Below are 18,159 nucleotides of genomic sequence, written 5' to 3'. Positions count from 1 at the left end.
TCCCGCTGGTCTTTGAGGCTGCTGCTGCTGTTACGCAACGCTGCTCCCCAGTGTGTCGATGTGATCATTACGCAACATCTCCTACTCCTCTGGAATACTGATGAGCAGCAGGACCGAGGCAATGAAGGGACAGTGAAAACAACAAAGGGAATCACGTGGGTGATTGTGCATGTGAACGTGCGCACCAAGGACGGGGTTTAGGATGAGGAAGACGTCTCCATCAAACTGTGCCTCTTTTGTTATCTACTCTGTCTTTGTCCCTCGGCACCATGCAGTGTGCCTCCCATTAGAGCTGCTGCAGCTGGTTGATGACTCAGACAAGGTCAAGCAAAGAGCCAACATGTCATTATGTCCCAATTTATTTCAATTGCATGATACAAGATACAGTTAGGACATGGTACTGCAGTTGCATGTATCCCATACATGGTTAGGACGATACAAAAACACCGAACAAAAACATATGTTTATAGAAAAAGAGAAAATAAAGCAAAAACACCACAAAACATTTTTTTTAAAAATCAACCTCTTAAGTATTTTTTTTAGTTTTTCCAGGAGTATTGGAGCTACTTTGAATAGCAAACAAGGACATTGTGTCATTGATGAGCAGCACCCAAAGCCAGTGCTGCAGTTTCAGGCCAGAAGCTGAAAACAGCAGTTTAACCCTTCAGGTGTAGATGCTAATTTAAAACCACCTATAGGTAAAGAAAACAATAGCACTTTCACATGTGCGCCACCTGCAGGCAGAGTGATACAACTGCAGTTTTTCACACTTTTTATGTGAAATGTTTGTTATTTTTTAACATGCAAACCTGCACAGCTTTTTTTTTTTTTTTTTTTTTTTTAAATAAAATAAGTCAACACTTTCATGTTCAATTCCCTAATGAAGTGTCGGACAAAGCTTAGCTTTAAGGTTATAGTTACCAACTAATGGTGTCCAATTCTCTAAATCTACAAAAAAAAAAATTCAATTTTAAGGTCACAATTTAATTTTCAATTGAAACCCAACAAACAAACTCTGTATAAGAGTTGACTCCAGAGCACCTTAAAGGTCACGGCAAGAATTTTTTTAGAAGCCTACTTTTGCATCATATTGCAATATGTTTGGGCTTCCCCGCCAATTTCTTCTTTTTCTTTCTTTCTGGGCAAAAAACATTCACTGTGACCCTTAAGGGGCTCCGTAAAGGCCACATAGCTAAATATATATTAATCAATTTAAAACGTCATAGTAAATATTGAAATAAAAAGCTAATTTAGAATTTCTGATGATTTCTCAATCAAAATCATGACAACCAATCAATGACAGTTACTGTAAAACAAGCAAAATAAGTGTTAAATATAAATCCCTCAAACAACTGCTATAAAAGAAAAACATGCCTTTGCAGCATTTGTTTCCTATAGATGGATTTAAAAATGCAGCGGATGTTCTTATTTTTGTCAGTAAGTGGCGACAGACAGCTGCAAATCTAAACCAATTCTGCTATTATCTTCTTTTCCTATTGGTGGCTAAAGTTGGCCTGCTAAACAACAATGGGCAGAATTACAAGCCTGCTCCATGAGGTGCTTCTCATCAAAAAAAGAAAAGAGATTGCTACATTTTGAACTTAGTACTATAAACTGTCTTAATGTCTTCTTAAAGACTCACTTGTACCTTTAGTCAGCCTGATGCAGAACATTTTTAATTTAGTTAAAAAAATAACTCAAAGTTTGCATTCATCAACTACACTGATGTATAAAACAACATAATGCAGTCAATTCCAAGTTCTGAATGTCAATGCAAGATAATACACATTGCTAAGAAATGTTTTGCACTAAATACACCATCAGGAAACTGAAACAAACAGAATCTATCGAGAAAACACAAAATCACCAACTGATCCAGTGTATCTAGATATAGATCAATCTTTAGTAAATAGAAAACAATCTACACAGTGATCAAAAGATGCCGTTTTCAGCTCATGGTCGCCCCAAGGTCACGCACTGGCTGCACAAGGAAAGGTGATAAACACAGGACATCGTAGCAAAGATGTTCTGCTTTTTCTTTTGACAGAACTGTACAATAGACCATCAACCTTAACCCATCCAAAAACATATAGAGTTTTCAGTGATGGTTTACAGACATAAGTACACTTGGTGTAAAATAGTCGAGAAAAAAAAGAAGACAAGTTTACTGGGTTTCATGCATTAGGATCCTACAGACTACAGAGGATCTAAACTGGAAGCACAAATGACTTTGGGGCATTTCTATTTAGTACATCATAACAATTTTTACATACAACATCATCACTGAAATTAAACGAGCATTACATAAGAGTATTATTGCCACATTTATTTTTCTTTCCAAGAAAACGGCGATTATGAGCACAAGCCGGCCGATCGCAAAGTGTGCATCAGCCAAAGACACTTGAGATATAGAGTCCCATAACAGTCTGTAATGTAGTTACTAATTTAAACACAGCCATTTTCGCAAAAAAAGAACTTATCAACTGAGAGTCTTTAAGCTGCTTTTTATGTGCTTTAACCAACACCGCTCTGTAGCCCTGCTAAACCTTTAACCTTTCAAAAATAGGAAGTGTTGGATGAGGTAAATAAGAGTGTGTCCTGTACTGTGTCAGACACATGCTGCTGTGTGTATATATAGAGAAAGAAAATCCCATAAAACTATATAAATCTGTTTTTAAAACATCCAAAAGCACAGTTTACCCATTGATTTCCCTGCATTGGTTTCATTAGAAGTATTGTTCCTCAAAGGAAATAATTATCTGACATATTGTTGTACATCACAATCAACAGATGCATTATTACCATCAGAATAAATACAGCACTCATTGACTATTTGGCAAATATAAGGAATAGTATTGGGTTAATAAAGACACAGTCAGAATCCCCGTCTTAGGAAATAAAGACCATGAGACAATCATTTATTTACAAGGTTTTAGAAGCAGTCCACTTTGGGCCTGGTTTAAATCTTTAAAAAAAGAAAATCCAGCCATCACTACACCATAACCAGGCAGGCAGTGGCAGTAGCGCCCTCTACCTGCAGTGTGCAGTCAAATAAACATCCCTACACATGAACATACCCCTCCACCTGAGGGCCCTGGAGATCATCAGACGTATGCTTTCTGAAAGTAACCTACAGAAATCATCATTTGTAAAATATCAGTATTTCTTTAACAAAATCTTGTGTGAGGCGGCTCTGGAAGCTGATCTGAGGTTAGTTAGAAAAGATCACAGTAGCTTTAAATTGTAGCTCATGCATGTTCTGAAGCTACCGTGTCTCCCGTGATGGTGGTACATAACCTGCCGCCGCTGTAATCTTTTTTAGAGAAAGTGCAAAAAAAATGGATTACACACTGATACTCGCACGTATCTATGTGGTGCAGGGAGATGATTATATATACACAAACAGTTTTCTGTTGGCGCAGAGGCGTGCATGTGGGTTACAAGAAGGAAGAACTGTGACTGAATCACACTGCTCTCATCCTTTTTCTCCTCTGCCAACCCTGAGGCTTCCTGTCTCTTCAGGCTGGAAGTACCACTGTCTCCTTTATTCACCTGATCCTACCCTGCCATGAGTTAATCAACAACCTTCATCCTCAGCTGGAGTTTTTTTAAAAGAGACACAACAGACACAAACATAAGTGCAACACAAGGAAATGTGAGGGGTGGCGAGTGTGCACCGTTCTAAATACAGGACTTCTAACTGACATGCTTTGGTCCACTAAGAAGAAGTGCTGTGCAGTGATAAAAAACTGATTTGTGTAGTGATTCTTTTGTACCAGTCTGCTCTTTTCAGATTTCCTGACATTCTTGAAACCCTCTTTTGAGACAGACCAGATGTTCCACGTGTGTTTGACCATGGGAATGTCCACAATCGTCCCCTTCCTCTCTTGAGTGTAGGAGCCAGGCGCTCTCCACAGGCCTTCCTGTGACCACCGCTCCCATCATGCCTCACTGCCCTGCCAGTGTGTGTCCGAAAACTCCAGCAAGCAGCTGGAGCTCGACACAGTGACTGACTGGAGGTCAGCGAAGACAACAGTGCAAATTTAGATTCCCTTGGTGGTTTGTGTCTGTGTTGAATTCTGCTGGGGAAGGGAGTTCTGCTTTTTGTCTCATTGAGATTTCGTGGGGTTTAGTTTGCGTTCTTTACAGCGGGCCGTATTTCGCTTCGTACCGGGCCAGGATGTTCTTGCAGCGGCCGCAGTCCTTCCGCATCTCGGCCACTTGCTGACGCAGCGCTGCATTTTCCCGCTCAAGGAAGGAGGCGCGCACCGTGATCTGGTTCTCCTTCAGCCGCCGAGCGTCACGGGAACGCTTTGCTGCCACGTTGTTCTTCTTCCTCCTGGACCAGTATTTGTCATCCTGATGGAATGAGAGTGACAGTGAGTGAAAAAGAGAATGCCAGAGGTAGAGTTGAACAAAACCAAAAGGGATTTGAAACCAACCAACATCTGTGTTGTGACATCCCCCCATCTTTGATCTCTAATCCACCATTTGCAAATGCTTTAATCTTTACCAGGACTGACTAGAACATTGCGTCTGACTGAAAGTAGTGTAGGTTTTTTACTATCATAAAAAATTGTACAGAAACTATGCCATTTATATGTCTACTAATGATGCTAACCAAAAAAATAATAAACTCTAAAGTAATTAGACTGACAGTTTAACAATAAATGTGTTTTAGCCCACCTTCTGTTCATCAGGAACAAACACTTTCTTGGCCTTCTTAATCATAGGCTGCGGTTTCAGCTCCTCATCAGAGAATTTGTGTTTGCGTGGGTTGAACAGCTCTCCCCCCGGCACACTGGACAGGACCAGGTCTGTGGGATCCGGCTGGAAATTAATGTCCACCTCGATGGCTTCTGGGTCAATGGGGGAGGGCGTGTTACGTTCTGCAGGGTTACGATCTATGGGCACAGACAGACAGAGTAAGCTTGGTTACAAGAGGGGCCACTCTAATAAAACAAACTACATCTATTCTTGGGTATAACAGCTGAAACTTGTGGAAAAACCTGAGGGAGACCTCAGAGTCTGAAAAGTGAAGCCAATGCAGTGTCTTAAACCTGCATTCTTTCTAATGGCCAGCAGGGGGCATTCGTTGCAAAAAGAAGTCTATGACAACAACAACAAAAAAATACTTCTAACTTGATTTATTACCATAGGAAATATATTACTAATGAGTTTATGGTCTCAATCACTAGTTCCAAATCTTCTTCAATACAGCATGATGTTCATTTGGCAAATTATGGTTTAATTTAGATTGAAATAGATGATATAGCAAGGTACCTTAACATTACATTTAACATTATTACAGATGCCCTTTGTTAATCAAACTAGGTACTAAACTATATCAACTTTTTCCTCCTCAGACAACACAATGTTATGAATTTACTAATAATCTCAGGTAATTTAATGGCTTAATATTTGGGCTTCTGTGCTCCCTCTGTGATCATATACAAACATTGTCAGGGATTAGAAGACAAACAAAAAGCTATAGCATTGGCTCAGTTTAGGGTTTAGTCTGTGTGTCTACATATTAGTTAATGTTACCCAGCATCTACAAAGCTAGAACAAAGTAACACCACAGCTTCACCTATACAAAGATATTATATACAGCTACAGAGAGCTGAAACAGGCATACTTCAGGGGGCTTTATTCAGCTTCTAGATACAAAACTTAAGTCTCGGCCAGTATAAATTGTATTTGTGAGAGCATTTAGTCTAATAGTAGTGGGGACTGTAAAAACTACAGGACAATAGATTAAAAACTGTGCTAGTTAAATGAAATATAAATAAATAGTAACGGTTTGCAAAAAACATCATACAAAAAATATGAGATAAATCTCACCTATTTTCTTCTCTTTCTCTTTCACTTCTGCTGTTGCCTCCTCAGATAAAGATTCCTCTTCTTCTTCCTCCTCCTCCTCCTCTTCTTCTTCTTCCTCCTCCTCCTCTTCCTCTTCTAGTTTAGCTGGTTGTAACGTAGTTACTGTCACTGCTTCCTCTGGATCGGAGGTGACCATAGAGGTGGCGGAGGTGAAGGGGGATGATGCTCTGGCGGGGACAGGGGCTGCAGCGGCAGCACCAGGAGTAGTGGTAGTAGTAGAAGCTGCAAGAATAACCTTGGAGATGGCTTTGCCTTTGACTCCCACTGACGCCAGAGTCTTCTGCAGCTCCTCCTCCTCCAGGCTCACCGGGATCCCGTTCTCCAGGAGGAACTCATCCAGGTCCATGTACTCCAAGTGGAAGGTCTCCCCATCATAAGGAATGGTCTTCTCCCAAATGGCTGGGGTCAAAGAGGCTGATACCCCTCCACTGCCGCCTCCTCCTCTGGAACCTCCACCAACACTGGCTGCTCCAGCCCCGCCTCCCTCCACATCCTCAGACGAGCACAGCTTCTCTTTCTCTATATCTGCATTAAACACAACAGGGAACTGTGGTTAAATAGATGGCTGCTTACTGTGACTCAAATGTTTTCCTGTGCACACATGACAACAGGGGTCCTTTCAGAGAGGCTCAGACAGGTGCATACACAGGAAAAACTAATTAGTAGATGGAAAGAGGCATGGGTAGAAAGAGGGGGGTGTGGTGGTAGTGGGACATCTGACAAAAAAAGAGTGTTTAACCAGGGCGCCTGTTCATGAGTTTGAAAGGCAAAATTAGCCTATAAAAAGGACAGAAAAGGACCAGAAAATAAACATAAGAAAAAAGAGCTGGTTTCATATACGCATCCCAAAACACAAACTAGGGACCAAATACCGCTAGACCTCTGTGTGTGCTGAAAAGACAAGCAGTGTCTTTGTCTTTAACTGTATTCACAGTGTGTGTGCGCTGCTGGGAGAGCAGCAGAGAGGAGTTGGAACTTTTTGTTCTTTTTTGATTCCTCGCAGCCACGGTTGAAACTGACCCCGTGCAACATATGGCATGTCCGTCCTAATCCGGTTTTATTAACGGTCATACTTTTATCCACATACAATTAAACGTCCTTGGTGCCATGGATTATGCACGTTTGGTTAAGTTTACAGCGTCAACAAACTGGTTGCTAATTCACACGGTAGGAACGTTTTTATCTTACCGTCGTCGCCTTCCTCCAGGATGTTAGGAGGGGGGATGTCCATAATCTTCTTTAAAACAAAAGGAAAGGACTTCTGCGGGCTCGCTGTAACAACATTACCGCTGGCTTTCACTGCAACTGTCACGGCGGCTTTGCTCGACATTGTTTCCCCGCTATAAGCTCCAAGCAAACCGGAGAGATGTTCCTAACGGTACCGAGGTATGTCTCTTCGCCGGGAAGCAACAGAACCAGACGCGAAGCTTCGGTTGTTTCACCAGCAACGCTGCTTTCAGACCCCTATGTCAATATGAACGCTTTAGGAAGCAAAAACAACACTACACAAGCCCCTTGTTCTCTGTGGCCACCGAGAGCGGTTGTTGGATATTCATGAGCCGTGTGCCCCGCCCACTAACAGAATAGTAGAAGCTGATTGGCTGTCAGCGCTGTCCACATTAATGTACATTGGAGCTGCTGCGAGTGCACAGAGTACACGGGCTCTTTGTCTGTGACTGCTCATTGGCTGCACATTCTCCAAATGGAGACCAATTCTTTATATAGAGAGTCCGTACAGTCCATAGGTGCGGGACATGAACCGCAACGGGAACATACAGTCTCGTGCAACTTGCACATTAATATTATTTAAAGTGGAAAGTGTCATAGCTCGCGCATGCAACCTGCAGGGACAGGACGGAGGGAGCAACTAGCGGGAGTGTACCTAAATCACACTTCTGCACACTTTCACAATAACACATATCAAACAACGTCTGCACAAACACACACACTCCAGACACACTAAGATAATTCAAAGCATTGCGCTCGTGCAAAGTCATTTTGTCGCCCGCATCCTCCTGAAGGAGACACTCGTGGCAAAACACGTGCCCCCGCCCCCGTCCTAATCACGTGAAAGTACAATCTGTCGAGAGGCGTGGCTTCACATGTTCAGCACGTGCAAGCCAAGGCGAGCTGGAGTGGGCACGCGCACATCGCTCTAACAGCTGGCACGGGGACCCAAAGGTAACAGAGTGCACGTTCCTCAGCACCTAAAAACACTACCACGTGGATTTATGATGTTTTACCACCACTCGTTTATTTATTTATGTTTTATACTTTGGTGTGAACTCATCACGCCGGCTATAATTCCACACTACCGTAACATGTTCATGTTCATGGGGTCTTCTCTCGCATCAAACGCTCACAACAAAAGAGGAAACATCACGTTTCCGTGCACGCGCTGCTACAGTGCGCGCGACAGTATCTCGCTTTTCAACAGGATGCCTGGTTTGAGGAGGGAACACGATGTTCAAACCGCACAAACACCACACCTTCCCCACCCGCCTGTGTTTTTCACAAAGTCCCCACAGAAACCACATGGTATCACAACAAGTGCCCTGTGTCTGCTCTGACTGCCCCAGCAGAGAGCACAGCGGCTTAATGATAAAGCCCTGCTGCAGCAGCTTAAATACAGATGTACTGATTACATTACCGTCTCATCTCTTGATGAATGGTGCAACTGGCCCAGAAACAGTGTCTTTACAATGTTTGTGTTGCCTCAGCAGTGACCACTTGTGAAACATGTTTGCACTAATTTTACACACCATATCAGGATATTTTAGCAATTTTGCATAGATTTGATAATAAGTAATGTGCAAACTCTGTTACACACAAGGTGAGGATGGATACTGATCATAAGCCTGACTCCCTAAGCAGTACCACACACATTTGGCTTGCCACCAAACTCAATAAGATAGTATTTTAAAAAACAAAACATAATAATACTAAAATGGGAACTAAGCTTTCAGGTTCACAAGCTATTTATTTTTCATCAAAATGCACAAAACAGGGTGCATGAACTGGATTGGAACCTGTCCCATGTTGGTGGAAAAGGGGTAAAAGAGGTTGCTGGATATATGTCCTCGGTGTCTATCAACAGTACTGACGTGCTCTTAAGCAAGGTTGTGAATTGTTTTGTGAGTGCTGTACTGCAGGAAACCACAAACTTTAATTTCTCTGAGGTATTTATGATATTTTTTACTCTAGAATAAAATAATCTAGAATGAATCCATAGAGACAGTTTTTAGTTTCCTATATTGTGTCAGTGTTCGACAAACTTGCTTAGAATTGCTACGTAGTCTAAAAACTGGTCAAAGCTCATGACTCTCTCTTTTACAGGATGATGAATGTCAAAGTGGTTATGTGACAGGGGTAACTGGGTCAGACTGGCTGCCTGTGTAGCAAAGAAACCGCAAACATCATGTCAATTATGTAAAGTACCTCATCTGTACTTATGTGAAAAGTTGTTGTTACACTCTAAATATCCTGCAGGACTGGTTGAAAAAGAAGCCTTGGGCTCTGCTCTGCTGTGTGTATACTAAACAGTGCAAAACATGCAAACATCTTCTGGTGTGGAATAGTAATTCTTACAATAAACATTTCTCAGTGCCCTCTACTGTCTGTTTATGTGAATAGAAATATTGTATTTACTCTCATGCAGCAGCTCAGATAGGAGGCGGCCTTGTGGTCCAACTGTTGTTTCAGAACAAATGAGAACAAGAAGGTTTTCCTTGAATTCTTTGTCCTCTATAGCAGCAGGGGCTTTGTTGTTTTACTTTTTTTTCTTTTACAAAAACACCTCAGTACAAGAATGGAGCATGACAAGAAAATGCAGTATGCTGAACCAACACCTTCGGGGCAAATAAGGATTTAAAGCTTCTTTTTAAGTCCTGGTCATATACAATTCAGATTCCAAAATAGCTGGGACACTCTGCACATCCTAAATAAAAACAGAATGCATCGAATTCAGGGAGCTTATATTTACAGAAATATATCAGTTTGAACATTAAATATAGTGTATTTGTACAAATTTCAATTAATTATATGTTACAAAGGATTAGCAAATTCTTCATTCATAATTCTATTTTATTCTATATGTACATATCTCTATTTACTTCAAATGTATTCTATATTTCATATTTATATTTTAGTTCAATGTGTACATATATTAACTTAAGACAGACTGCATTTGTATTTTATATTGTTGTTTATTCAGTGTAGCGTGTTTTTTACCTTTTTTTTTCAGAATTACTTTCTTTTCTGTTCTTATACAGCGGCAACAATTGTAACAAAGCAATTCCCCTGACATGTGCAGTAGGTGAGAAGCAAAAAAAACACTCAACGTACAAAAGGCTGTTACCTGTGGCCTAGTATCACCACAACATGTGATCCAGTTCAGATAACAGCTGGGGGCCTTTGTTGCATGTCCTCCCTCCTCATGCTCACCTTAAGGTTCTTTTCTGTCTCTAATGTCTATTATACTATCGAATAAAAATGCCAAAAAACATTCCAACAGAAATCAAACAAGAAAGTATACTGAGTGCACAAAGAAACTAATGATGTGATGAAACTGTAAGTGAGGACTGTTTCAGTGTTGTTGCATCAGTTGCAGGCTGCTCTGATGTGACTGGCTGAAAGGAGAAACAGCACACACACAGTTTGCTGACTTATTGCAGCTCACTGTCTTTGATCACTTGTTTCCACATTCTGAGTGATCAGAACAGAGGGACACATTCCCACATAGGCCTGAACATGCAACAAGGTGAACTTTAACATACAACCACTATCACCTTAAGATAATGAGTTCCAGATTGCAGCAGTAGTGGGTAGTTAATGAGAGCGAGGGGAACAGACAACATTTAATCCCATTGGAACTAGGGCTGTAAAGTGTTCTCACAAGGATTTAAGTTGTTTACTAGTTCAGAGAACTTTACACAAACAGTAGAAGAAGTACTATGATCTTTATCTTAAATATATACCTGCATTATTCATTTCATTAAGTACTTTTAACAGCAATTAGTATTACTAATGATGATTAAGTGGTTAAAAGCTATCATGGTATGAAATTTTACAAACAACTAGTGTGGCCAAAAGTTTTTATGACAACGATATTATCAATATTTATAGAACATTTGAAAATAATAATAAAGCATGAATATAACTGTAGATAGGAATAGGTTTTTTTGAACTTTATACAGTTATAAACAAAGGGACAGAAGTTGCATGGTTAACAGAAAGACAATACTGAGGCTGATCCTTCGCTTCTACAGCCATCAGGCTGTCTCATTCTTCAAGAGATTCTACCAGACTAACTGAATTTCCCCTTGGGGATGAATAAAGTAATTTTGATTTGATTTGATTGATTGATATCAAGGTTATCACCAATACCGGTATATCATGACACCCTGGTCGGCTGCAGCTAATTTAAGATACTTCGCATATTGTTGGGTAGTTCAATCTATAAAAATCCATGCTATGTGGATCATGTTAAGTCGCATATATGCAGCAGGATTTTCAAAAATAGACCATTTCCCTCTGAAATGTACAGGTAGAGCAGCATTATATTTCAGTAACATTCAAGTAGAGTTGCACATACAATACTGTATATAATACCAAGTTCAACGTTTAGACAAGCTTCAAGTTTGTTCTTCTCGGGGAAAAAACATCAGTAAATATTCTTACCATTGTCATCAAAGGCAGGGAAGGAGAAGGGATAGTCAGCCAAGGACTTGAGGAGATCAGGAACATCGTTTAAGTCTCCAAAGACGACTTGGTTAACTGTTGACATGGTGAGCAACCTGTGAAAGTATCTACTGATTTCTAAAAAGACGAGATATTCAGACTACTGAAGAGTCCGGCTGACAGAGAGACGCTCAAACTGTGACTCAGCAGCTGACTTCACTCACTTTCCTCCAACTTTGCAGCAAAGTCACATCACGGGTATGCCTGCATGTGTCCAAACAACTTGCATTATAGCCACGCCCCCTGGACCACGTTGATTCGACGACAGCGGAGCAGGCGCCTGTCAGTCACACAGCAGAGCCAATGAGGAAGCAGGGGGCGGGCTCTAACACGAGCACAACAACAACCCTGTTCAGCAGAGAACATTTCTCACCACGGACAGCAGCACGTGCAGACGAAAGGCGGCTCGAGGCCAGGTACACGAGCTCTCTCGCGCCATCCAATGACGTGTTGGAGGATTGCGCTGAAAAGGTGATGCTGCAAAGCACTAGCACAACGAAACTGTATTTATTTGGTGATGGATAAGTATCAGTAGCAAAACCACACTGTGAACATAGTCAGTACACTACAAGTAATAATAATAATAATAATAACAATGCCTTTATTTATATAGCACCTCTAAAAAACAGCGTTCACAAAGTGCTTTGACAGAACAAGGATGAACAAATAAGAAACCAACAATGAATAAATGAAGAAAGAAAAAAATATATATATACCACACAAGTTAAAAAGACCAACATAACATGAATGCAAGTCTGTAAAATGTGTTTTGAGAAGTGACTTAAAAGAATTCACTGATTCAGCGAGCCTTAGGTCCTCAGGCAGGGCATTCCAAAGTCGAGGGGCCCTGATGGCAAGTGCCCTCTGACCTTTCGTTTAAGTTTTGTAAACAGTTCACAGGTGTTTCTAGAGAAATAATAGAAGCCTCGTTTCTGCCAGCAAAAGAAAAAAGGATCATGTAGGCCAAGTCTTCATTATGACAAACATCTCCAAATAATGAGTATCTGAAAATAGTGGAAAAACTCCCAAAATAAAGACTTAATTAGCTCAAAATATTGACTTAGTATTGCAAAAATAATGACATCTTTCTCATAACCATGCCATGTCATCTGAACTTTACTCACTTTACTCCTTAGACACTTTATTTTTATATTATGTTTATATTGTATATTGTTATTGTTGCCAATTTTGTTCATTGTTTTTCTTATGTTATCCTATATTGTGATTGTTTTTGTAATTGTTTTAGAGGATTTGGAGCAATATGGAACCAGAATTTCCTCCAGGACTAATAAAGTTCTATCATATCTTATAATTACTTATCTTAAAATACTGACATATCTTTACAAATAAAAATATTCCCAAAAAAATACTGACATCTCAAAATGACAAATGAGGAACCTTTAAAAAAAATCATCTTAAAAAAGAATTACTTAACATAGTCATTAAAAATAATTACCTTAAAATAATTAGTATCTCAAAAATAATGACTTGGTATAGCAAAAAAAGAAAAAGAAAAAAAAAGAAACTTTTTCAAAATAATCCAAAAATAAGCTTGAAAGAAGCTCTGGCATAATAAGTATCTCAAAATAATGAAAAATGTTATCAAACTGATGAGTTAGTATCTTATGAAAGTTTCCCTTTTTTTAAGTCGTTATTTCAAAAAAGTTTCTTTTAGTGACTTGTTGGATCTCATTGGGATCCATTAGAAACAGTGCTTTTAGTTCAACTATAAGAAAAAAAATAAACTCTCATAATCATAATGTTAAAGTAGTATCACCAGTCTCTAGTGATTAAAATATGTCTAATCATAATAACACACATCCTCCAAAGTCAAATAATACCATCAAAAACACGTCTTTCTTTCAGTATAAATGGGAACTGAGCATTACCATTTTTATTGAGACCTTGAGAAATTATTTGTGGAGAGAATATTAACTCAAAGTTGAGGCCTTGAACATCCTCTCTCTTGGTGAACTGTGGAATCAATGCATAATACGTTCTGCTGAAACAGGACACAAACAGAAGCAAAAAGAACAAAACATTTGAACAAAAGGTTTGTGTTAATGTCACATGGGTTGAAGTGCACAAATGGCTGCATGTGTGGTTAAATATGAACTTTTTAATGCATATTCCGTAATGAAAAGTGTGTGTTTGTATCCGTGGCACCAACATGAGGCTTACTTTCACAATGCTACTGATGTTTTAGCTGAACAGACATGATCAAAAAGTAACTAACTAAAGTAACTAACTGAAAATGTGCCGTACAGTCAGAATAACTTCAACTATTAACCAACTTAAAGTAAAGTAAATAAGGCATGTATATGGCAGTAGTACTTATAATAACGGGATATGTATAATTTCAAGTGACCCTTTAAAAGGCAAATTGCACACACTGCTAGTTTTACCATGTCATCTGCTGATTTTTGATCATGATCTGAAAACTGGAATGCTAGTTTGGCAGTTAACAGCTCACAAAGTAAAAAAAAGAAAGAAAATCTTCTCAGTCCTGAAGTAGAAAGTTAAACTTTCCAAAGTCAAACTCATCAGGCATGATGAGCATGTCTTCTCTGGCTTTGGCTAGCTTCTGTCGCAGGAAATCTCGTCTCTCTGTCCACTCCTGCAGCTCCTCTGAGCTGTGGGCGTAGTCGCAGCTCACACCGTCTGGACAGCCGCCCTCCAACCTGTCGAACATTAAAGGGGACGTATTAGGCTCATTTTCAGGATCAAAGATTGCTAAAATGCTCAGTGGAACTGCGGGGAACCAATACTCTGTGGGTACATGATAAGATTCACATTACACTCAAGTTATCTGACCCATTGTTAAATAATAATAATAATAATAATAATACATTTTATTTGGAGGCGCCTTTCTTGGCACTCAAGGACACCGTACAAAAAAGATAGAAAAGATTCAGCAATAAAATACAATAAAATACACAGAATTAATAACAATACAATACAAAAGATAGATTGGACAGGGTAATTGTGATCAGAGGGAATAAGCAGTTTTAAACAGATGTGTTTTGAGTTGTGATTTGAAATGGGGGAGTGAGTCAATGTTCCTGAGTTGGGGTGGTAGTGAGTTCCAGAGGCGGGGAGCAGAGCGGCTGAATGCTCTGCTCCCCATGGTGGTGAGACGGGCGGAGGGACAGACAGTTAAAGGCATACTATGCAGGAATTGTGGCCAACGCTGAAATTTGGCCTGTCCTCTCAGCTTTTTTACACGGATTGAATCCAACAGAATGTCTTACTTTGGACAGAGTTCAAAGCATGTGCCGGGGAAACGGTAGCTCCACGTCAGAGCTTCTTCTTCCCCCTCACAGCTGAACACTCGGTCCTTGTGCTTCTCAGTGGAGATGTGCTGCTGCCACTGCCGATCGCTGTTACTGTGCCTACCGCACAGACGGCAGTGGAAGCCGCTCTAAAACACAAAACAGAAGCATCCTTGTAATATTCTTCTTACAGACACATAGTCTGGAAACACAACGTGAAAACTTTGCCAGTGCAGCTGATTTTGGCCTTTTACTGAACGGAGAAAGAAACGTGCACCCACCATTGGCTCAGCATAATCAGTTGGCATCACAATGTATTTCTCTTCTGGGACGGACTGGGTGAGCATGGCTCCATCGGCTTGGCGGTTTTGGGCCATTAATGTCAGCCACATATCATATATCTGCTGCATGTCCCGCACTACATGCACAAAACAGAAATCTGTTAGCACTTTTAGGATATTCAGTTAGAGACAAGTTAAAGTGAGACAAAAAAAACCTAAACAATCTACAACTTCCCATCTAGGTTTCTGGCAATTTTAGTAACATTTTGCTACTCGAAGCTACATTAACCGATACTATCATAACACATCTCTATCTCTGACTCAGTGGTTGAGTTGCATTGTGGGTAATGTAGGCAGCATGTTGGGATAAGGAAGAAGAATGCATGCAATAGATACATACAATATCTCTTTTTCTGCTGCATCAATTTTGATCTGTTGTAGGAGTACAGTGGTAAATCAGTGGCATACTCTTCTTTAAAAGCACGATTTAAATAACTCACAGTCATTATTCTTCATATACATCCACATCTCCTTCTCCTCTTGGCTGTGAGCAAAGGTGCAGTTCCCAGAGTAGTTACATTTCCTTTTCTCCAAAATTTTCGTACATATCTGCCAGGAGAAAACGTAATGCTTTTAAACAGATCATTATAAGCAGTGCAAACGTTAAACAGGCGCCAACAGGAACAATACGTACACATTTCAGTTTTAAGGCAACAGATATACAAATTACAGTACACATAAAATAAATGAAAAGATTGCTCATAGATGTGGGAATGTCAGTGATGAGTCAGTGCATATGAGCAGAGGAAGCACACCTACATCGTACTGCACAGGGAAGTTCTTGGCATGTGGCAGCGGTCGGACCTGAACCCATTTACTTCTCTCCAAAGACTTGACCAGCAGGACCCCTCTCTCTTTAGTCCACCTGAAGATGAGGACACAAGAGGCTGAAAAGGAGACGGCTGACGGGCACAGATATGAGACGGGAAAGTGATGGATCATGTTGGCTCACTGAGATTTGTGGACAACATCTAAACTTGCACCATTTTCAGGCAAACTTGACAGTTAATATGATCTCTGATGCTGTGCCATGGGTGTTTATACAACAAAAACCTAACCCTTGTGCCTCACTAGGAATGTTAATTTGTTTGTTTTGGTTGTGTAAATGTCATATATTTTAGAATTTTCATTTGTTTGTAGATCTTTAATAAACTGTGCTGCCAAAAGAGAATAACTCAGAGTCTTAAGGACAAAATTGTCTCAATTTAAACCCGCCACTGCCCCATTTCACTCACATGTGCCTGGCCTTTGCAGTGCAGTTCTTCAGGGCTTTGTCCGGTTCACTTACGAGGCCGTCCCGCAGACACTGAGCACAGGCAAACTTCATCTTCATGTTCAGACTCTTCCCGACTCCTCCTCCTCCTTTTGGTTTACCTCCACCACCTCCAGACAACTGTTTCAAATCAAATAATAATGTGCATTTCAATATGTAGGCTGGTTCTGTGGAACGCACTGGGTGAAGAAATCAAACCGGAAATATCAGTTTGTAAAGAAAAGGGGAGTGTAAAGCATAATAAGGATGATATTATTGTTATTACGTTTGTTTTCTATTCTTCTCTCTCACACTGTAAATATTTAGTAATGTTGGGACATACACAATGATGTAAATTGGGGAAGATCACTGGGAAAGAAGGTGGGTATGTAATTGATAATTAATTTTTGATGAAGTGATGTAGATTAGGGGTAGGTCTAGACAAGCCTGTAGCTTCTCCCTACTCCTTTATAGTCAGGCGCCTTAGCAAAATAAACGGGACAGGTCGGACAAAAGCAACATATTTTTTCCACATGCTCTCCATCACCATAAGTTTAAATTTTTGATGGGAGCCATGTCATGAAGATTGCAGATCGGAGATGGCAGCTATATAAATCTATGAGAACCAATATATCTTCCAAGCCACTTCGAAGGTCAATATTGATGAAACAATATACATTTTCTGGATCAAGGAATCACTTAAAGCTTTTGGGAATATCATATCATATATTTGATCAAATAGATATGTTAATTTTGGCCATTTATTTATGTAATTTTCAACTCAGTTCTTAAGCGGTTAGACATTAATAAAGGTCATTTACAGTGCGTGTATTCTGCAAAATGGATAACATACATAATTTTAACTGAACTTTATTAGCACTTTTATTATTTATTACATTTACAACTACAAAGATCTGTGCCTTAGGACACACAAAGTATGTCATTATTTACTGTTGTAATGTTATTGTCTTATGTGTGTGTTTATATATATATATATATATATATATATATATATATATATACATATATAAAATTGTATTTTTTTAAATGTTCGAAATAAATAAACAGAGCTATAGTCACTCAACATTTCTTCCTCATTTTTCACTTTTAATCTGCCAAAATCAACTAAAAAATACTGTCACAGATACAAAAAAGGGTGTATTAAGGTGATAATTACACACATTTTTATGAAATATGAAAAACTAAATTCAAGTCATTATTTATTTTATTTTCTGTCACTTCTAATTGAAAGTCAACAAAGCAGTGACTTGGACGTTGTTGTTTGTGTTTTAAATTAACGCTTTAGCTTGGTAGCTGCCGGCATGACCCACTTATCATAACAGGCCACCGTATTAAGCTGGATTGATATCGAAATATATCAATAAATCCTGTCTCTACTGGATTATTGTGTGGCAAAATGACAGCAATAAATGAAAAAATGATGCTGTGTGGCAGAAATAATGCTGTATTAATGCTACGGGGTATAATGCTGTGACATTGTGTGATTTACAATTACTCTCTAATGTATCATCTGGTGCTTCTCTGAGCTTAGAGCCACTAGAGGGGTGACAGGCGACCAAATGAAATGCCCCGTTACCTTTAATAAAATTATTGATTTTTTGGGGGGGATTTTTTTTAACAATGTTAATACATAACATAACAAATTATATAT

General features: G+C 39.6%; 2 protein-coding genes across 3 annotated transcripts in view; both read right to left on the bottom strand.

Annotated features, from left to right (window-relative positions):
• Positions 1-343: 343 nt before the first annotated feature.
• Positions 344-11,802, bottom strand: tefb (TEF transcription factor, PAR bZIP family member b). 2 transcript variants are annotated; one of them, XM_059348180.1, is made up of 4 exons: positions 11,563-11,802; positions 5,845-6,408; positions 4,687-4,904; positions 344-4,359 (listed from the first exon to the last, which is right to left on the bottom strand). In XM_059348180.1, exons 1-4 carry the CDS (start codon positions 11,666-11,668, stop codon positions 4,144-4,146), a joined length of 1,104 nt encoding a protein of 367 aa, XP_059204163.1. In that variant the 5' UTR covers positions 11,669-11,802; the 3' UTR covers positions 344-4,143. The 2 variants fall into 2 exon arrangements, with proteins under 2 accessions (XP_059204163.1, XP_059204162.1); XM_059348179.1 differs by lacking the exon at positions 11,563-11,802 and adding an exon at positions 7,072-7,787.
• A 1,376-nt stretch (positions 11,803-13,178) lies between these two features.
• The window catches only part of LOC131983659 (zinc finger CCCH domain-containing protein 7B-like), a 21,670-nt gene continuing 16,689 nt past the window's right edge, over positions 13,179-18,159 (bottom strand). The window contains exons 18-23 of the mRNA XM_059348424.1: positions 16,471-16,628; positions 15,995-16,100; positions 15,676-15,784; positions 15,176-15,312; positions 14,874-15,043; positions 13,179-14,303 (exon numbers count right to left, since the gene is read on the bottom strand). Coding sequence (XP_059204407.1) covers positions 14,123-14,303; positions 14,874-15,043; positions 15,176-15,312; positions 15,676-15,784; positions 15,995-16,100; positions 16,471-16,628 — 861 coding nt within the window. The 3' untranslated portion in view covers positions 13,179-14,122. The remainder of the gene's footprint in view (positions 14,304-14,873; positions 15,044-15,175; positions 15,313-15,675; positions 15,785-15,994; positions 16,101-16,470; positions 16,629-18,159) is intronic.

Source organism: Centropristis striata, chromosome 13, assembly GCF_030273125.1.
Source record: "Centropristis striata isolate RG_2023a ecotype Rhode Island chromosome 13, C.striata_1.0, whole genome shotgun sequence".
Lineage (NCBI taxonomy): Eukaryota > Metazoa > Chordata > Actinopteri > Perciformes > Serranidae > Centropristis > Centropristis striata.
The sequence above is the reverse complement of the archived record's forward strand: the minus strand, read 5'-3'. Positions and strand labels throughout refer to the sequence as shown.